Source organism: Delphinus delphis, chromosome 14, assembly GCF_949987515.2.
Source record: "Delphinus delphis chromosome 14, mDelDel1.2, whole genome shotgun sequence".
Lineage (NCBI taxonomy): Eukaryota > Metazoa > Chordata > Mammalia > Artiodactyla > Delphinidae > Delphinus > Delphinus delphis.
The window spans coordinates 66,390,004-66,411,604 of record NC_082696.1 but is presented as its reverse complement, the minus strand read 5'-3'; the positions used below and the strand labels follow the sequence as shown (position 1 = coordinate 66,411,604).

Here is a 21,601-nt window from a genome sequence, read left to right as displayed (position 1 = left end):
AACCAATGACTGCGCTGCCGAAGTTCCTTTCTGTGGTCTTTAAGCTTTTAATTTACATCCACTCCCTAAGCTCCAGTATTCTTAGGTGCCTGGATCACAGTTTGAAAACCATTAACCTAGTAGAAAAACCATTTATATATGTAATTTAAATAGTGAAAAAGGAGTGAGCTTCTGTAAACTATATACATATTTCATGCCTGTGAAAACGTACCTGTTCTTCATTTTCTATCTGGTCACTCACATCCTTCACGCCCTCGCCTTCTCCAATCCCACCTCCCTCGTAGTCATGGAACTCAGTCGCTCCCTCTCCCGCTGAATCTTCCATAAATTCTTTGGGCAAGCAAAATCCCTCAAAAATAAAAAGAGTGAAAGTTAGGTTAAAAAAAAAAAGCAATAAAGAAGGGATTTCCAGTCCTGCTGCAAGAGGAAATACTGTAAATAAATGATTAATTCTTTTCTAGCTCAGTATTTTAAATCTGATTGAAGTACAGTAGACTTTTGTTGGTGACAACAGTTATTATGCAGTTTCAAAGCTTGACATCAGATTTAATATACAAGGTTTTGAGACTCTGTGGAGGCCTCTGGTGTGTAGTAATTTGTCATCTGCCAAGACAAAAATCTGAATGAGGTATACATTAGGACGATATTTAAGGAGCAAGTTATGGGGCGGGGTGCGGCACAGAAACTCTCAGTGTCTAAATCCCAAAGGGGTCTTGTCCTTTACTTCTCAAATTAGTAAGCCTGAAAGGAAGGAGAGAAGACATGTAACCCCGGAGATACAGCAACTTGAAAGCAGATGCTACAAGTGAGAGATTTCATTTCCTTTCACTGAAGAAAATTTTGTGTGATGCTCCTCAAATAAAGTCATGTTTATTACAATACAAAAAAACATGCCTTCCCCTTCAGCTCTTGAAGTGAATCTGTCACTCTCAGGGAACATGCTGTATCTAGCCTGGGCTGTTTGCTGCCAAGGCACCTGGCACCCTGGCACCCAGCATGGCAATGGGGTCTCGAGTTAAGAACAAGGTCAGACACAGCAAGACTTGTGAAGAGTTAATAAAACTGTATTTCATGTCAGAAAATAGCCCAGGGCTTCCCTGGTGGCACAGTGGTTGAGAGTCCACCTGCCGATGCAGGGGACACGGGTTCGTGCCCCTGTCCGGGAAGATCCCACATGCCGCAGAGCGGCTGGGCCTGTGAGCCATGGCCGCTGAGCCTGCGCGTCCAGAGCCTGTGCTCCGCAACGGGAGAGGCCACAACAGTGAGAGGCCTGCGTACCGCAAAACAAACAAACAAACAAAAAAACCAAATATCAATTACTAGTGTGTGGGACAAAAGTGAACAGAAAAAGAAGAAAATAATGGCTCTCAATCAGAAATTTTATCAGAGAAAGTACAAGCTATCAAGATCAAGCTATCAAGCCAATCTAAGGATGAGAATGTACTACAAATAAGCTGTCAACTAACAAGACCAAGTTCCAAGACCAGCAAACACTGATTGTGACTTAGTTACACAGAACTAGTTTCCTATGGATTAAGTGCTTTAATCACAACCAAGATCTATTATCTTTTTTTTTTTTTGGCCTCTCCATGTAGCACGCGGGATCTTAGTTCCCTGACCAGGGATTGAACCTGTGTCCCCACTGCAGTGGAAGCTCAGAGTCCTGGACCACCAGGGAATTCCCCTAAATCTATTATCTTAGCACTGTGTCTAACCTACTTTCAAGTTCCCTCAGCACTCCTCAGAGAGGATAGGAACACAATTCGGACATTTAAATGAATGGAAAGGCAAACTCACCTTCAGGACATGTATTCTTAGAAAGTCGACTGAAAAACACATTTTGGCTAAGACAGTGAGATACACTATTTTAAAGAAATATGTTTAGATGCAGGCAGAATAACCATAAAGGAAGGAGATTCAGGATGTCCTTCTGCAGGTCACGTTACTACAGTGGCTGCAGCTGGGACAGCCACTGAGCTCCCAACACTCTGCTTTCATCAAAACCACTTCTACCCCACACCGCTACCCCCAAACACACACAGGTCTGACAGCCCACAGTCATTCTAGAACTTGTCAGACAAGAGAAATGGTGCAAGTGGACAAACGTAGCTAACCCAAATCTCAGGGCACCCTCAACATACACTGTCCTTCCACTGTCTTCTACATGCAAGTGTTTCCTCCAAGAAGTGATGGGATGTAAGACTGGCTCAGTGCCCATCAGATAGAGGGGGCAAATCTGAGAGGCGTTCATTTATCCATTACACAAGAAATGTACGTATTTATCCTCTAGATACAAGGCACAGGCTTGCTCCCATTTTTTTTTTTTAACCACTTCCAGTATTCCAGATACTCAGAACTAAGAACTCTTGACTGTTTACAAGAAGCCTAGACCTCACCTTCAGTTTGTAAATTTCTATCTTCCTCAAGTGCATCTCACCTATTATACTATACTTAGATTCAGAAAAGATCTTAAAATACTAGGGACAAAACAAAAACAAAAAGCTATATACTTAGTTGAAGGTGATTCTCACAAAAATGCAAATCCCATTTGTAAAATGAGGAAACTGAGGCTAAGTGACTCACTCACTCTGAGTCCCAGAACCGGACACCCTTATGACTGGACTTACCACGCCAGGCTGGGCCTGTTAGTTCTGACTCTGCTCCTGAATTCCAAGGGTAGGGTCTACAATCTCTATAACTTCAGTGATTTTCACAGCACTGGGTACATGGCTGAATGATGAATGACTTCCCTATTAAAGACGCCCCTCCTAACATTAAGAGCCCCATTACCATTTCAGCATGCGTTAGTATAAACGACCGAAAACTTAACAGCCTTAAGGATTCATCTGTCCTACAGGTCTAGCTCAGAGTTATCAGAAGAAGATTTCAAATTGGAGACCAGGAAAGAAGGGTGTGAACAGAAAGCAGCAGCCTTTAGACAGACTCTGGAATCTAGGGAGCTCCCCAGTGAGGGACCTTCAGGTTCCAAACCTTTAGTGGAAAAAGGATTAGTAAAAGGAGGCCAGACAAAGCAGTAAAAAATCCACAGGGAGAGTGGGAATTCCCTGGTGGTCCAGTAGTTAGGACTCTGCGCTTCACTGCCGAGGGCCTGGGTTCAATCCCTGGTCAGGGAACTATGATCCCACAAGCTGCGCAGCCAAGGGAAAAAAAATTGTATTTTGTAATTGTCTTAATACCTTTGAGAGAATGCTTTCCACCTACAAAAACATATAAATAAATGAACATATAAATATATAAATATATATATATATATATATATATAAATCCACAGAGAGAGCAAATCACCTCCTGCTATTTGTGAAGGCCCAAAATAAAATCCCATCAAACCAAACACTAATGGGTATGGAATACATGGGTACCTGCTTCCCCATGGTGCTCCACGTAAATAGTCCTTACCTTCTGGGCAAGCTCCGTAAAGATCTGGGCAAGCACAGAGAGCAGCTTTGCAGTGCTGCGGTGAGTTGCCAAAGACACAGTCAGGAAGAAGAGGACGAGGTCAGAGTACCTGGAGAGCATGGGCACCAGGCGCACCAACAAGCGGCAGGACTGGGCGAAGAACTGGGGGCAAAACAGATCAGAAGGCCTGCTCACACCAGGTCTCCTCTGGGGTGACTAGGTAGTGACGGTGGTTGTACCACCTATGTCAATGTAGTAAAGGTCACTAATGGTACATTTTATTTACACACACGTACATAACACCTGCTCACTGAGATCTCTTCCTCGTTTACACAAACCCTCACAACACTACACTTTAAATTCTTAGTCACTTAAGTCTCAGTTAGTTAACAAAGTTGTTTGGTGTTTAAAAAATATGTTTATATACAAATTCTACTGGGAATCAGAGTTGGCACTAGAGGCAATACTACAGAATAACACACAAGTCCTCAAAAATAAGTTGCTTCTGTGGACTTATGGAGACGATAACGTCATCCTCTTCTGGCTTACTGTGAAGGGACAGGTGTTTGCACAGTACGGCCATTAGGCCTTAGTTATGGCGGCAACACCCACCATTAACATGGAACACCCAGGAGTATGTGATGAGGACGGGAAAGAACCCCAAGATAATGGATATTCTGGATGGGCAGCATTTTTGCACCTACGCATCTTACAACTGTAATCCTTAGCCAGCAAGCCCTAAGCTTTCCAAAGTTTGTCAGTGAGGTTTACATGTATAAAGACATCAAGAGATTCTCAGTGATTTTGCCGAGGAGGCCTGCTTTGGGACCACCACATGGAGCAAGGTGAAACCCCCTCTGCCTCTGCTCAGCCCACTTGGACAGCAAGCAGCCTGTAAGGAACCACTGGTTACCGTGTGCTTCGCTGCTGTGCCATCCTCGCCAGACGATTTCAGCCGCTCCAAGAGCTCAGAGACAGCGGAAATTATTTTCTGCACATGCAAAGTGCTCACATCAGCCCAGAAGTCATCCTCTAAGAGTTTTGTTAGATGTCCTGACTGCAGTCTCTCAAAGCCTGCTGCCTCTTTCATTCACGGAAAAGAATGACATGGTAAATAACAGAAAACAAATTCTTTTCATCTCCATTCATCCAATAATCATTTCCCACATCTGGCCTTAAATATTTAGCCACAAAAATAGATCATCAAAATAAAAATTAAATCAAGTAAGAAACTAGTATTTTCCTGATCTCAGACATACCATCTTCTTGCGGTCTTGTTTGGTGAGTGTTCTCCTCTGTTTTTTTACTATTTCTTTCTGCTAAGTTCTGGATGGCACAAAGGATGGCCCGGATGGCAGTTTCCATCTGCTCTGAAAAATCCTCCACAAACCCGTCATCCAGCATTTGGTTTCCTAGTAAAGTAACATGGTGCAGAACAAATTTTTAAAAACTCAGTCATTTGTTTCAGTGCTTCTGGAAATCATTAACAATCCTCATTTGTCATTTTAACAAACAGCCACCTTGTAAACACCTGCTATGGTTGAGCCAGTGTCAAGCTGTGCTGGGTACAACGAAGAAAGAGACACATTCCCAGCCTAGGTAAACCTATAAGGTTATTGTCTTGTATTAAAACAATTTTGCTAAAAGAATGCCAAAAATATGAAAATAGTTAAGATGGAATATATGAACACCAACTTAGTCCAAACATTAGCCAGCAGCTTTCCAGTCTAAGGAAGAACTTTCTGAAACAGCCAGTGAGTCTGTGCTACTTACTCATGTGCTATAAAGTATGCAACATGATGGCAATCCGGAGGCAAGGTTCTCAAACAAAAGAGGCAACAAAAGTTAAGAGCTATGTGTTCCAACTATACTTCCCTGCCTTGGAACCCTGGACAGATCCGTCTAGAACAAAACACAATGTGTCTTTAGGACAGCCTGGACTTAAATCTATAAGATGTCGTTCCTACACTGGGCTTTTACTCCCTTACTGAACAATAGTCCTCACCTCCTTGGCTGCCTGGGGTAAGCAGATGTGTCTTCCAAGTAGTGAAGTCATCTGTGGCTTTATTGATCTCTCTTCTTACATATTCCAGGCTCTTGACTAATGTCATTTGTGGGTCTGTTTGCTCACCCTCTACCCCTGGAAGAATGAACAAGGACTCTAGGCCTTGCAAATGAGCTGACACCTGGGACAGGCAACTCAGCCCAGAAGAGCAAACTTCAAAATCTTTCCTGCAACAACAGAAATGCCATAATGTTGAAAGGAAGGTGCTAACACACACACACACACACACACACACACACACACACACACACACACACACACACACACACACACACACACACACACTCCCTCCCTCCCTCCCTCCCTCCCTCCCTCCAACCACTAAAACTCATTGCATCTAAAGATTTACAGCTAGACGTATGCCACAAAGTGCTATGAGGGTCCACTGGAAAACCGAGGACTGAAGCATGACCGCTTCCATCATTTCATCCCATTACTAAACCCTGACCAAGCGCCGCACACACAGAGGCAGAGCAAAGACGTAGGCACACTCACCAAGAATGAAAGAGAGTCTCACAAGATTGCTGCCTAATTTTGTCAACATCAGCTTTCACTGTCTTAATGGCTTTCAGCATCTCTGTTAATCTCACAGTTGACTGTTGCCAAAGCTGGTCTGGTTTCCGCATCCGGCAACCAGAGGGCAGCTGCCTTCCAGGAACTGGGGATGGGTAGATCAGATCTGATGGGATCAGGTCCAGCACTGCTCCAGAAAGCTGCCCCTTGGTGAGCTCTGGTCCTTCCAGGGAGGGGGCAGAAGGCTGACCCTGTGCCTGGGCATCACCTTGGCCTGCAGCTGGCCCTGCACTGGGGCAGCACTGGAGGAGCCAGGAGAGCTGCTCAAGCAGGATCTGGCTCTGCATGGCCAGGTGCTGCAGCCTCTCTGTCCACTGCTGCACCCCGTCCTGAGGGGGGAAGGCCACGGGGTAGACGGGCGGCCCCGTCAGCCTGCTGTCAATCTCCTGCACACAACTGAGGAGGTTCCTGTGCAGAGAAACAAACCCATGGGGATAACACATGGCACCTTAAACTGTGTCACCGCGCTGTTTGTAACGGTAAATTCACTGATTTCTGAACGAAGTTTGGGCTTTTCCACATAATCAAGAAGAGAGGATTCTCCAGGTAAGTAAAAAGTCTGTTCAAACGCCTTCCAAAGTACTTAAACACATCCTTCAGTGTAGCAGAAGCATCGGTGCTCACTGCTTATCTCCTGCCCCTTACAGGCCTCTCACATCCAACACAGTCACAGCACCACAGTGATTTCAACCACTGTTTTCTAAAAACAAATCTAGTAAATATAGTAGACTTTGCTAGATAAAACTCTTATGAGTGGAGAAGAAAATAGCTGAAGTAATTGCAGTCTAGAAATACTACCTGTCAGCCAAGGATCCACTCAGCAGATGGTGACAGGCTTCCTGTCCTCATCTTTTAAGTATCCATTTCTATCGAGGAGCACCAGTGTATGGTTCAGCAAATTGCAACTCTGTGATCCAGAAAGCCGACTCATATCTGATCTGTGCCCAGAGTCTGAGACACCGGATGCCATGAAAGCAACCCTGCCCTCGGCCCACATGGACTGCCAATCACAGACGCCCTTATTCCAGACCCAGGTGTGGTTCAGCCGTGAACATCTTTACCGTCTGACTCGGCCTCGAACCATCCCCCAGAGGTGCTGCTAAAACCAGGGGGCAGAGGCATCACCACCAAAAGCAAGGGGCCAAGCCAAGGCAAACCCCACCTGCCCCTTCGGACCTCAGACTTCACTGCATAGTTGGGAGCAGCGTGTGCAGCAACTCTGAGCTGCGCATAATACTCTCGATTCGTGCTGCAAACGCAGCCAGTCAGCGATACCTGAGGAGGATCCACTGCTCGGTCAGCGTGGTCAGGGAGCGCCGCTGTCGGATGAGCACCTTTGTCAAATGCGCCGAGAACCCTTTACACCGCTCCACGTGGCCCACACCCATCTCCTGGCAGGGGGAGAAGAGAGCATGCTGAGGGGCCGCTGGGAAGTGCTGGGTCCCATGCTCCTGGAGGGGAGCCTCTGCTGGGGCGGGGGTGGGGGTGTGGAGCCTGGGTGCGCTGCCCTCTAGAGGCAACACGTCCACCTCTGGGAGCAGCGCATCTCAAATTATGCTTCCACTGAAGTTCCATGAACAGGAACTAATTTAACATCAAAATTGGGTATCAGTGATCTTCTCTCAATTCACAGGGGGAAAAGATCTGAGGGTAGCATTCTCCATTTGAAGTTTTTCTTCCGTAATTTTTCTTAAGTAGCCAATGTTGAATAACAGAACTTATTATAAAATGCTCTCTGATTAAGCACAAAATTACATTGACTTATATTGTAAGTTTAATGACTGCAAAAAGTTCAGTCACTTCCAGTAATGGGCTGTGATCACTGGACCAGGTCTGAGGATGCTGCCCTGGATGAACAGAACTGGAGTCCCTGAGCCCCTGCAATCCCAAGGCTCTATCATCCTACCTTGGCGGGAGCTGCCAGGACTGCACTAAGCCTGGCGTGCCGTGCAAGAGAGCGATAAAAATACTTCTGGCACCCCTCCCACGAAGACGAGATTTCTGTAAGCAGCCTGGGAAAGAAACCAACATGATTTACTTAATTAAAACCACTATCTCCACCCTAGATCCTGAGGAGTCAGAGACTGGTCCATTTAGCCGCAACCAGAAGCCAAGAGTCTGAACAGATTTATTTCTGTGAGGACCCATTCAGTCAGCCACTCATCAGTCCTTTATACAAAGGATGTGTTACATACTTAGCACTGAAAGTAGAGTGGGAAAATAAACTATGACAATATGGCTTCCTTAATAAAAACGTTATGCCTATCTTGACAGTGGAGTCTAGGGATCATAAATTCTGATGCCTACAGGGCCCATGCAGAAGATAACATACATGGTTAAGGACAGCCAAGCACAAAATGATCCTTGGCGATGACAGCTGAGAAGCAAGAGGGACCGTTACTGACCACAGTGAACCTGAGAGCGTGTGTCCTATCAAAAGGAGGGCGCTCTAGTCAACTTTCGACCACACGGGAAGGCAAGCACACTTGGCCAAATTTTCCCGAAAAACTGAAAATCCAGAATGTTTATGTAAAATTTCTACTTTTTACAGTGTTGTGTTGAACTCAAATTTAAAGCACCTGAGAGGGCCACTGAGCAAAGAAAACACACATGTATGCTGTACTCAGCTCATTTCCAACCAGTTACTAACACAGAGGGAGCTCCATCTGTCTCCAAAGTCTATAGGCTCTAAAATTCAAGAACATATGGGAACTTAGGTTTATGTACATGGAACAGCTAAAAGTGTGGCCATTCTCTCACAGATTTTCACCTGTACATTCAAATCAATTGAGGAGACCTCAGGAAAAATCAAAGGACCAAAAAAAATAATGGGAGACATGAATACAAGGAGGAAAGAGGAATGGAAAGAAGAAAATCAACAATTACTAACTAACTACTGACACTTTTAAACACTCAAAGTGGCCCCTTGTCTTCCTTACCCCACCAGATCCCCAACAGAGCCCAAACCACCCAATATTTCGAATTCGTCCCTTACCTTTATCCTAATGAAAGAAAAGAAGGTTAAAAAAAAAGAGAAGAAAATTAACACTGGGTGCTCACCACCTGCCAGTCCTGAGCCAGGCACTTTTCTAAATGCTAATTTTATGGCAACACTAGGACAGAAGTATTCCTCTCCCCACTTTGGCAAATGAGGCCATGGAGGCTTAGCTGACTTGCTCCATTTATAATTACAAACACAAACCTAGAATCAGCTGCCTGAGTGCTGCTGACTATAGACAATGCGCTCTGGAGATCCAATGGGTGAAGATGAAGCATCTCTTGAAGGTTTTTTGAACGGGCCCAGGAAAGACCTTTGCGATATGACAAACCTAGGAAATAAACAGCAGGTGGTTAAATAAACTCAGGAGAGAATAGATGTGCCAGGAACCCCCCAATGCCATTGCTACTCAAAGTCAAGTCCTAGGAACAGCATTGCCCAGGAGCTTGTTAGAAAGCTTACTCTCAGGCCCTGCCCCACACCTACTGAAACAGAATCCGCTTCTGCACTTTAGCAAGATTTCCCAGGTGATTCACACACAAGTTAGTCTGAAAAGTGTTGCTCCCTATGCACGTTGGAAGGGCGGGTGCTGTACAACATATGGTGATGAAAATAAAAAACATGGTTTCTGAGAAACCTCATTACAAAACTGTGAAACTACTTGGGAGTCACAAATGGTTCATCATAGGATTTTCGTGTGTGTTGACTGGGACTCACACGTTTCAAACCTTGCCTTCCACCTTGTTTCCCACCATCTCAACTGTCTCTACAAACTTCCCCCAAATCACCCATGTTATTTGTCTTCCTAAAATCAGGTGAGTACACTTCACTGGGTTTCCATCGAGGAACTTACCAGTTTTTGCAAGGTGCTTAAAGAGGTCTGCTAAAGCTCGCTGCTTCTGCATGAGAATGTGCTTGGCTTCTGAGCGCTGCTTCTCCTTCTCTGCGGAGGGCTCCACCTTTAACCTCTGCAGCTCACTCATAGAGGAAATTACTTCACCTGCAGGGAAGACAAGGGGGAAAACATGGAAATCCCCAGGAATTCTTAATGTGCTCAAATTACCCAAGACCAAGGACCTGTTAAAACGAAGACCAGGTGTCATTCATCTTTATAGCTAGCATTTGGTAAATTCTCAATGATTAAACCGCATGATAACGGAAAAATCAAAACACATGGCGCTTCATATCTCTCAACAACAAACAACCCAAATAAAGTAGATATTCTGTTTTTTTTTTTATTCAGGGGTTTCATAACCAATCAAGCAAAAAGCACTTATTGAACATGGATTATGTGCAGTGATTTACACTAAGAATTTTAAAAACTTGAGGTAAATTTCCAATACACACAACATGTATTGAACTCCTACGCTGTACCTGGTAGTTGGTAAATGTTCTTTTAATCTGCACAGCTACAGAAGAACTTATTTGTAGCCACTCAAAGAGGCTCAGAGAAGTCTAGGCATCTTCTAAAGGCCATTCAGGTAAAGAGCAGACTTGAAGCCAGGATTTGAATCCTGGCTGAACCGACTCCAAAGACCAAATTCGTTCTCCAGCATTGCACTGTCTTCCTGAGCACCCACCGGCACCTAGAACACCAGGGTGCTGCCAGCCTGCCACAGGCAGTGCTATAAGCTGACTGCGTGGCCTCCCAAGCTCACGTTGAAGTCCTAACCCCCAATACCTCAGAATGTGACTGTATTTAGACATGGGGCCTTTAAAGAGCCAATTAAGATAAAAATGAGGCCGGGACTTCCCTGGTGGTCCAGTGGCTAAGACTCCACACTCCCAATGCAGGGGGCACGGGTTCGATCCCTGGTCGGGGAACTAGATCCCACATGCATGCCACAACTAAGAAGTCCGCATGCTGCAACTAAGGAGCTGGCGAGCTGCAACTAAGACCTGGTGCAACCAAATAAAGATAAATAAATATATTTTTTTGAAAAGTTAAAAAAAAAAGATAAAATGAGGCTTTATGGGCAAGTCCTAATCCAATCTGACTGGCATCCTTAACAGAAGAGGAGATGAGGACACAGAAAAGGCATCTACAAGCCAAGCAGAGAGCCTCAGAAAAAACCAACCCTGCTGACACTTTAATCTCGGACATTTAGCCCCAGAATTGTGAGAAAATAAATTTCTATTGTTTAAGCCACCAAAGATGTGGTACAGCTGACCCCTGAACAATGCAGGCAGGGCATCCTGAGCAATGGATAATAGGCTATTATTCTAACAAGTTTTTTTTTTTTTAAAAGATCTCCCTGAGATCAGACTGCAGCCTCACTGAAGAAGGACCGGCTTCACCCTGACCGCACGCTCACTGCGGCTGGGGGGTGGGTTGAGGTGGCGGAAGTGCTGAAAGGCTGCCAAGGGCCCAAATGATCTTTTAAGGTCGGGAGTCCCTTTCCCAGCCACTGCTGATATGCTGTACAGCACAAACAGGGAAACGAGACTGCTACACCTCTCTGAAAGAAGTGGACTGTGGACAAACCTCCTTCTTCCTTTAACCCAAGAGAGACAACATTTTGAGAGGTGGGGACAGCCTCAAGACTCTAGGAAACCCTTTACTCGTGTCCCCAACCTGCAAGAGCTGACATGGACAGGGCTGCTGTAGAAAACGGCCTAACACTGCACCGGTGTGCACGGGAGGAGGACAAGGTGACCACCTGTGGGGTCTGAGCTGGCTCCTGTGTCTGGGCTCCGATGGTTTTTAACCCACTTGCTTAATTACCTGCTCAACGCTATTTAAGATGTCACAGAAGGACACAGGTATCTCATTCCAACCCTCCCAGGCCACTGAGGATACCGGAGAGAGCAAAGCCCCCTCATCCTGGGTGTGCACCCACCAGTGAACTGGTCGAGGCCCTCCACGAGGCAGGGTAGGGGGCTTCCCTTCATGAGCACCAGGCACATCTTCCTCATGCGTTTCACAAGCTTCGGCAAGCGACGCAGAAGTGCCCCCTCCCAGGCGGGAGGGGCACCCTGACACTGTTCTGGAACCACGGCCTGTGAGACAGAGCACAGGTTATTCTCACTGCCAAGAACAACAGTCCTAGCACGAACCTGCACGGGTGCTAAGTTTAAATGCTGCGCTGCTCCACACACACCTGGCTCAGCAACAGGAAACTCTCCTCTCCACGTCTCTGACGTCTCACGAGAACAAAGGCATCATCGCCAAAATTAAAACAGGCACGTGCCGCGGGTATTCAGCATTGTGTGTTGCTGCTGTGGGAGGTCCCTGTAGCAGAAGCCCTGCTCCCCACCCCCCGCAGCGCCTTCTGTGCTCGTCACCAGGGGCCTGCGCTTCTGCTCCATGAAGGTGGAGATCTGACAGCACAAATGCTGCCTTTAAGGTGCTGCACTGCACTGTGCTTCTCAGACACATAGGCAAAGCTAACCTGATTCGCCAAAGCTGACTTCTACCACCATCTCTCCCCTGCCTCCAATTCCTGACTAACAGTTCAAATACCAGGATCCAGATACTAGGCAACCATCGGAGGCCTATTTTCACTAGTTTTTTCCCTTGAAAATCCCTGAAATTCTGGGACTTCCTTGGCAGTCCAGTGGTTAAGACTCCATGCTTCCACTGCAGCGGGTATGGGCTCCATCCCTGGTAGGGGAGCTGAGATCCCACATGCCATGCAGCACGGCCTCCCACCAAAAAAGAGACCTGAAATTCCTGTGCTGTCATCAATAGTTAAGTTTAAAAATTTGATCAGCAGGACAAGTGGTGAACTGATGAATACAATCAAAAGAAAATTTGGCAGCCATATCACGTGTGCGGCCCTATCATGGCTGTATGCTCAATTTCTATTATGCTTTCTGAACTATTAAAATATTAAAAATCGCTTGAGGAACCCCACTGCTAACTCTATAGACCCAGGGTGGAAAGCACAGTAGGAAGACAAAAGTCATTACTCCCTTAAGAGTGCTCCCGGGCTTCCCTGGTGGCACAGTGGTTAAGAATCCACCTGCCAATGCAGGGGACACAGGTTCGAGCGCTGGTCTGGGAAGATCCCACATACCATGGAGCAACTAAGCCCATGCGCCATAACTACTGAGCCTATGCTCTAGAGCCCGTGAGCCACAACAAGAGAAGCTACCATAATGAGAAGCCCGTGCATTGCAACAAAGAGTAGCCCCTGCTCACCACAACTAGAGAAAGCCCATGCGCAGCAACAAAGACCCAACGCAGCCAAAAATAAATAAATAAAGTTACTGGTGGGGGGGGAAGAGTGCTCCCTACACACAGTGATTATGAAGCAGGGACATCCTCCTGTAACAGGCCTGCTCACCCAAGGTCTCGATAACTGTTTAAATTTTCAGGAATTTTGCAAGCCAGCTCTTAACTCTTGGCGCTTGAAACTGGCCATGATGGGAGTACATATGTTTCTACACCACGGTCACCAGCAACCACTTCAAACCAGCAGATCACTGCACACAGTCACTCCCTGTGCAGCAGCTTCATCACGTGGGAGCTCAAAGGCAGCTTCAATATCCTAAACTGACACTTTAAATCTTCCCTCACAGGTAGATGAACTGTTCACAGGTAAGCACAACAGTCGTTTCCACAGGCTAACATGGAACTTCCAGCACCAGGATTAATGCTTTCTGCCTTACTCTGCAGCAGGTCATGCAATGCTATACCACTCGTCCAAAGAGGAAGATTTCAAAGGCATTCCCTCACCTAGTGCTAAGGACACTCCTGCCACAGAAAGCAAAGACCCCACGCAACTAGCTCAGGAATAAGCAAACACTATCCCACGAGCTAATACCTGTGCAGCTGCTGGCCGGGCTAACAGGGTCTCTCTCAGTGCCCGATTCAGACTCTGAATGGGCGACTCCTCACTTGCGGCTGCATCTGTTGGCCTTGGCAAAAAGTCTGGCTGTTCCTCCTTGTCACTCTCCACCAGGGATGACCGGCAGGGTTCACTCAGGACACCTTCAAATTTCTTCATGAATTTAAAGAGGGTTCTGGCCCCAGGTAATGACAGAGATGGGCAGAAAAAAATAGGATGGAAAGTGAGGAAGTATGTAAATGACATATAACACATACATAGATAACTTAATAACTTGTACTTCTGGTACGTAATGAGCTCCTCAGAAACTGATAATCTTTTTTTAAAGGAAAAAGTATGGCAGGTGTTCTCGTCTCTCTTTTCTAGCAGGAAAAAAAAGCCAGGAACGGTGGGATCACTTTGCTCAAGGTGAGCAGGTGGCAGAGGACTCGACCTTCCACGGCACACAGCCTGCTCTGCCTCCAGGCACATCCGTTCCTCCTGCAGGGAGACTCTGCTTTGGGTGGAAGGGCGTGGTGTTGGGAAGCCAGCAAAACAGTCTAGTGTTTTTTAGTTAAGTTCAAGGCAGCACAAGTCAGGGCTCTGTAACAATGTAGTCATGCTGTCTACCATTCAAAAATTCGGAGTTTTGGTCACCCCCAGCTTTAAAAGATCAATTACCTGTGTGTCTTTTCCACAGACTGTTTAATAGACCAGAAGCTGACATCATTCCACTTGGATATCTTAACAAATTCCTGTAAGATAAATGAAGCTCAAGGAATGGCTTTATAAAGCTGGTGTCATTCTGTTCTTTCTAGATCATCTGTTTGCCAAAGACCAGAGCCCACTCCATCTCAAACACAGGACTGTGTGTCAGTGAACAAGTAAAACAAGTCTAATAAAGGAACCATGTGTTTGTCTCAAAGCAATGGAAAAAAAAAAGTGCTGCTACAATCAGTAGGTCACTATGTACTCTAGCTTAAACCAGGGATGGTTCCACGACCACTGAAAGTGTCAGAAAGAGAGGATCCTCCTTACACCCCCAGCACCTCAACAGCCCATAGCCCAACACCAGATGGTACGCATCTGAGGTGGAAGATCAGCCTGGGCAAGACCAGGGGAGCGGGCACTAACATCCCTCTTAGGAGCCTCTGAAAAGGGGCCACGCCCCGGAACCCTCACACACGCGGCCAGGTCAGCAATGGAGCCAATGCCACAAAATGAAAAACCCACCATCCTAGTTGGCAGTTGCAATGCTCTTCTCCATTCCCCAGATCCCCCTGCCTCACAGTCAAATGGATTAAAGAACAGAACTGCGGGAGAATTTGCTGATTTTGTCCTCCTAAGAGTGATTATGACAGCTGTTGATCTTACTTTAAGCTCTTTTTCTAGGGGGGAACGAAGTTCCACAATTTTGGCCTGGACCCGGTCAAAGAACTGCTTGTAATAATGGTACAAATTCCATAGAACACTGCAAAGTGAATCTGGAAGAAATAAAAAGGAAACAAAAACACCACACTTGCTGCATGTGCTGCTGGCTCCCCCTCTGAGGTTCACATTTCAGTGATGATCCTTCCTCCGTACTCTTTAGGCCACGAGATTACAGTGCAATGTAGCACATGCAGACTATGTAACAGCTCATCAGGAAGCCGGGGTTACCAGTTCCCAGAGATGTAGGCTCTAAATCCTACCCTATATTTTCATTTCAGTTTGTACTGGATTTTTTTGGTTGCACTTTTGTTCTTAAAGATGGTGTACTCAGACATTCTGCCAAACTCACAATTTCCAACCTTTCTCGGAATCTTATTGTAAAGTCAGCAGAAACTAAGTCTGTTTTAAAAGATGGCATATTAAGAGGCTCACCTTGACGGCTCATTCACGTAAATCTATATTCATTTTACAGCGGCACTTTTGTCTAAACTGCTGTGGTCAGCGATAGGAATCGACAGTAGAAGTTTTATGTGCAGTTCCTTGACACGTGGCAGCGCTCTCCTGAGATCAAAGAACCTACTAATAATGGCCTGGATCAAGCAGAAGCTTAGCAGGACATATGCACTGTCTAGACAGAAAGATGTGCTGCCTCAACATGCCAGCTCCCGAGCTCTGCATCTGGTGATTTACCTCTGCCACGGTTCGCTAGCCAGGGCTTCATTTATAACCAGTCTGTACTCAACTATAATGTTCTTCTCTATACCTAACCTGAATCACATTATAGGAAAAGACAACTGAAACTGTCTTGTTTAAAACCTGGTATGCCACAAGACACTTGTCTCATGTGCAGAATTCAAAGGCTAAAATTAAAGAAAAAATATTATACATACATATGTATATCCTTACCTTTTCCTTCAACTTGTGGCATCAGCAAGACATGACAATGGAAAACCAGTAACATCTGAAGTCGTACGTGGAACTCTCCCAGTGAAGATCCTTCAATAAATGCTTGTAACGTGCTGACCAGCAACATCAGGGTCATCTGTCTGTCATCTTTATAGAGATTCAAAGAAGAAAACATACACGTGCCTGCCACCATCACTTGCTGTCACAAAGCGCACACAGTCTACTATGGGATTCCCGAGGGATGGCCGTCAAGTGGAGACACCAGTTAAGGTGAAGCTTTGAAGCAAGGACCATAGCTAAATTCCAAGCTGATTTAAAAACTACAGCCCCACTCAGGGTATGTGTGAAATGCACTCACAGCAAATTAGGAAACTGAATTATGACGTACTTGTTCTAAGTAGGAGATGAAACCCTTTTAACTCAAGCATTTTAACTACTACCTACCAAGACAGAAACTTTCTCTTTGACTTGTCTCATGGATATAGAGAAGAAAACTTTACTTATGACTAGCTCTTTAGACTCTGGACAAGTCACTTAAACCTCTCTGACTTCCATTATTATTCTTAGTAACAATAAAACTACACAGCTTTCTTGGCTGACCTCTCAGGAATACCTCGCAGTCAGATGATACATCCTATGTGAAAGTAGTGGGGCGAGGACACATGGGAGCAGGTAAACCCCACACTCTGCTGCACTTCAAGCTTAGCTTGGACCCTCTAAATAAGCAGGGGATTTAGAGACGGGTGTTACCTTCCTGCTCTTCTGTTTGTTCTTGCATGTGCTTCTCCAGCATCTGATAGATGGAGAACCAATGCTTGGTGGATTTCTCAGTATGGCGTTTCATGGTATTATCCAAACTCATGGACCAGCAGCTGAAACATGGAAGTAGAGGCCAAGGAGGCATTTAAGGAAACCTATTCAAACATCTGAAACCACAGAAGCAGAAGCTAAATATTCACTATTCTCTCCTCCCAAATGGAGATGGAGAAGCTCCCCGTCTGCTGCCTCCGAACGCATGCTGTTGTCTGGTCTCCAGCTGACATACTACATAAACTCTGAGGAAACAAACTATCCAAAGACTATATCCCTACAACCTAAGTTCAGGAGGGGAAGTGACAAATATATCACTTACTTCAGTTCCAGTTTACGCCAACGGATGACCATCTGAGTGACCACATCAAGATGCTTCCGCAGAGACAGGGCCCGACTTGCATTCTCCTCCCAATCCTGAAGAAACACAGATAAAATTTACTATGGCCATTATTCAGTCCCCTGACCACCTCCTCACTCAGGAACACCCTGGACTTTTCTTGAGCAAAGACCCCTGGGACCTTCAACAACTTTTATACTGATTTACCAATAACTAACCAGAATGAGTTTACATCCAGCTTATCCAGCTTTGAGTTCTTTCTGGTCACTTGACACACCTCCAGCAGAGCAAATAGCACAGGGTTTGGAGACCTGAGTCTGAATCTCTGTTGTTAGTCACGTGACCCCTCCAAAGTCCAGAGCCCTAATCTGAAAATCAGGGGAGCACCAGCCCCTTCAGAGGCTGTGAGAGGACTGAGGGGCTGAAGAGTGGAGGCACCCTGCCGGTCTGAAGGCCAACCCAGAAGTCCTGGCAGACTGAGCCCTTAGGACTGGTGGACGCTGCGTCCCACCCTTGAGAACAGGTGAGGCAGGTTCCCTGTGTCCCATGGAGGCAGTGGCTTCACCTGCAATAATCTGACCTTATGTCAGAAAAACCAAGGAGTTTCATCCTTTTCCAACCCAAACTATCACATCCTGTCCCTCTAACAATAAGAGAATCTCTTCAGTTGACTATAACTAAAATGAGGACTGGAGAGAATCCTCTTACCTGTGCCTTTGCCAGAAGGATCTCTAAGCCATTCAGGAACTTCGAGATGGGGCTGGAAAGTGGGAAACTACGAATCCTGTCCATTACAACCAGCAGCTGCGCGGGAGGGGGGGAAGGGGAGGGAAGAAGATTTGGGCATCCTTGTGGGACTGTCAATCACCCAAAGTCACAGGGTACTGAAGAGGGGCCTGACTGGAAGTTTCATGCAAAGGCCCTGCCTCGTGAGCACTTAGGAGAGCTGCGGGTGAAACTTCCAGGGCTGCAGATCCTGCCCAAGATAAACACTTTATCTGCTGCACTACTCTGGAAATAAGATTGAGTTTGATAAAGTAATTACTCTTATTACTCTCTGTTATAAGTTATTACAGAATTAGGTGAATGATCACAGAGCGAGGTCTGAGTTAAAACTTGAAAAAGCCAGGCCCTTGTTAGTATAAGGATGTGTCTGAATAAAGACAGCAACATAGCAGCACTTCAATACATGGACGGAAAACCCTGAGCAGCAGATAAAATAAGTGGAATCTCAAACACCATTTACACAACAGCATTACAACCTGGTATATTCATCCTCCAGGGAATAACACTGCACTGAACCGCAGTTCTGTAAACCTCTGTTTGCGTATCCAGTGTGCAAGTCACTGCCCCCAGGACAGTTGAGAGGCCGCCTCCCCACCGCTGCCCTACCTGCTCAAGCGCCGGATGTTCCGGCCAATCCTGCAGCAGCTGGCGGACGGCCTCTGAGAAGCCTTCAAGCACAGGCTGGCAGTGCCGAGCTTCCGGGACGTTGGGGTGATGGTAAAAGTCATAGGGACCGTCAGGCTTCATCATCAGGTCCAAGGTCCCCTCCCCAAAGAGAGTGTTACGGGACAGGGTGTAGGCCAAAAGTTGGCTGCCCAAGAGCTGGTCATTCAGCTCAACTCCTGTGAAGTTAACAAGATCACTGTAAAGTTGGTATCAAGTTACAATGAGGTCAGCAACATGCTCAGAAATAATGAATGACTGCGACTAAATGAAGTAGATATTGCAATGCCATTCACCCACAAAGCAGCAAAGGTCTAAAAGGCTGTGACCCCAATACTACAGTGGTCACCAAAATCTGCCCCAAGTTTCGGTATATACAGAGGAACTCAGATGCTGCCTGCATGTAATCAAGAGGGTGCAGAGTTTGGTTTGAGGATTCCAATTCCCAGTTTTTGTAGCTCTTCTTGGTAGGCAGAAATGAAATTTAAAGCCTCCTTCCTACTTGCAAGGAATAACTCATGAGGTCACATAGGAAACTGCATCAAACCATATCCTGTGAGATTAATTTCTGAGTTGCCACGTTGCTCCCAGGAATACATGATTTCATTAGAAAAGCACTGATGCTGTGAAAGGGAAATTGGAAATAATGCGGAGAAACGAGACCATTTAAACTAATTCTATATCCTTACTCTTAATCCCTTTAGCCCCATGTATTCAAAGGGTGAAAACCCATCTTTATTGCAGAATTTTAAATCAATTTTTTGGAATTAGCTTAAGTCCTTTAAGATAAGGAAACAATAAGGAATTTAGCAAAAAACAGGGACGTAATAGTTTCAACTGTCCCAGAAGTAGCAAGCACATCTATTCGTTTTGATTTCCCAAGAGCTTAACAAAAGTAAACTACCATACCCATCAGGGGGTAGAAGTTTGTCACAAGCGATGCCCCAGTCTGGTAGCAGGACAGAAACAGGCTGAGGTAGTGCTCTGCCACGTGTGGCGGCGGAGTCTGCTGGTACCAGAGGGACCGAGCAAAGCCGAGGCACAGCTGCTGGTGTATCAGCATCACAGCCTGCATTGAGCTCTGTGACAGGAGGGCGGGCTCTGTGGCAGTCTCCTCTTCTTGTCCATCTGAAGGTCCCTTCTTTGCCTCTAGTGTTGGTTCTACCAAAATATCTGCGAAGTCCTGTAAATAATATTAGAGCAATTGAACTTTTAAAGTCAAAATCCAGTTCTAGTAAGACTACAAGGAAGGGGGAAGGATGGAGTGTGAGTGATCAAGAAAATGAAAAAGGGAATTACGTGCACTGAGAAATGTTTTAAAAATTACAAAACCATTCAAAGGGATGTAACAGGAACTAACATAGTGCTTGCTGTAGGTGAGTTACAGAGTAAATCCTAAGAGTTCTCATCACAAGGAAAAAAATTTTTTTCCTTTTATTTTATATCTCTATGAGATGATGGATGTTCACTAAACTTATTGTGATAATCATTTCATGATGTATGTTAAACCACATCACTGTGCTGCACACCTTAAACTCATACAGTGCTGTATGTCAATTATATCTCAATAAAATTGGAATAAAAAAAAAGAATTCAAAGGGCAGGTGTGTGGTACCAAGGGGACTCGTTCCAACCTCTCCGTGCGGTGGGAAGTGTGTCCTGAACTCCCACTCTTCCTCCTCCTCCTCGCTCAGGGCTGTCCTAGAGTTCCTGCCCCGGTATCTGTACAGGCTGCTTTCCTGCTCGGCCTTCTCTTGGGCTCTGCGTTCCTGTTCATCCCACTCATTGATGATTTCCTAAAAAAATCACACATTCCGAAGGAAGCTTATTTGCCTTTGCTGAGGCATTTACAATGAACAAGAGGCAAGACTTGCTATCTCTTCCTCATGAAAACAAAATACCATGGTTCAAGAACAAATAAATGCCGACATCCAAGACACTAAATTCCATGTAACAGAGAGCAAATGGGATTTGTTTTCAAACTGTGTATCTGCAGCAACCTGAGTTTCCCAAACACCCCCCTGCTGTATTGTTACAATTTCGCAGGTGTGAAAACTTGCTGTAGTGGCACGACTGGGGACTCCCCATCAGGCGTAAATGGTGCTCTGCATTAAGGACAGGGTGAGGGTCAGCAACGTGGGTGTGTGATGCAGACTGCACTTGGCCAGCACCTCAGGGAGATATCCTGGGGGTCTGGAAAAGGGAAAATGGGCTGGGGACTGGGTGGTCGAGGGGAACTAATCAGGCAAAACCGGGCTATACGATACCAGACATTTCTTAAATTCCCTACTACCTCTAAAGCCCTAAAATTGGCAAAAACTATAAAGAAACCACCCAGTATTGAGAAGAACTGAGAAGATAAGCAACCCCAGGATGACAATTTGTATTAAAAGCCCAAGCAAGCAGTTAACCTTTGTCTCAGCAATTCTGTTTTCTAGGAGCTTTACCCAAAGATCTGGCTTTAAGACTTTTAGGATGGCACTGGTTTGGTTTTTTTTCCCCCCCCAAAACAGAAAAAAAACCTTTACATATAAATGTAAATATTCAGTGAAAGGAACTGTTAAATGACTTACCCATACAACAGAAAACCCGCAGTCACTAAATATGATGCAGGTGGAGAATACCATAATCATGACGGAAATAAGCACTAAATTTTAGCTGTTAGATTTTTAAAGGCAAGTTGTAAAACAGAATGGACTTTCTTAGTGGTTTGTAGGGCTCGAGCCATGTGAGGACATTATCTCGGGGACCACAGAGGGTATAGCATTGTCCTCAACCAGAGCAGCCCTTTTATCTGTTAAATACTGGATCACTCTGCTAATATTTGTATTTTTTAAAAG

The 21,601-nt window shown here is 45.5% G+C and overlaps 1 protein-coding gene across 1 annotated transcript in view; it reads right to left on the bottom strand.

The window, feature by feature from the left end:
- The window catches only part of MDN1 (midasin AAA ATPase 1), a 155,197-nt gene that overhangs the window by 24,864 nt on the left and 108,732 nt on the right, over positions 1–21,601 (bottom strand). The window contains exons 64-84 of the mRNA XM_060030232.1: positions 20,396–20,557; positions 19,671–19,944; positions 18,705–18,940; positions 18,021–18,116; positions 17,295–17,389; positions 16,913–17,034; positions 16,163–16,309; positions 15,200–15,309; positions 14,507–14,580; positions 13,823–14,021; positions 11,894–12,053; positions 9,907–10,053; positions 9,258–9,384; positions 7,962–8,067; positions 7,331–7,446; positions 5,978–6,463; positions 5,423–5,649; positions 4,677–4,829; positions 4,331–4,500; positions 3,418–3,579; positions 212–349 (exon numbers count right to left, since the gene is read on the bottom strand). Of these exons, the coding sequence (XP_059886215.1) occupies positions 212–349; positions 3,418–3,579; positions 4,331–4,500; positions 4,677–4,829; positions 5,423–5,649; positions 5,978–6,463; positions 7,331–7,446; positions 7,962–8,067; positions 9,258–9,384; positions 9,907–10,053; positions 11,894–12,053; positions 13,823–14,021; positions 14,507–14,580; positions 15,200–15,309; positions 16,163–16,309; positions 16,913–17,034; positions 17,295–17,389; positions 18,021–18,116; positions 18,705–18,940; positions 19,671–19,944; positions 20,396–20,557 (3,507 nt within the window). The remainder of the gene's footprint in view (positions 1–211; positions 350–3,417; positions 3,580–4,330; positions 4,501–4,676; positions 4,830–5,422; positions 5,650–5,977; positions 6,464–7,330; positions 7,447–7,961; positions 8,068–9,257; positions 9,385–9,906; positions 10,054–11,893; positions 12,054–13,822; positions 14,022–14,506; positions 14,581–15,199; positions 15,310–16,162; positions 16,310–16,912; positions 17,035–17,294; positions 17,390–18,020; positions 18,117–18,704; positions 18,941–19,670; positions 19,945–20,395; positions 20,558–21,601) is intronic.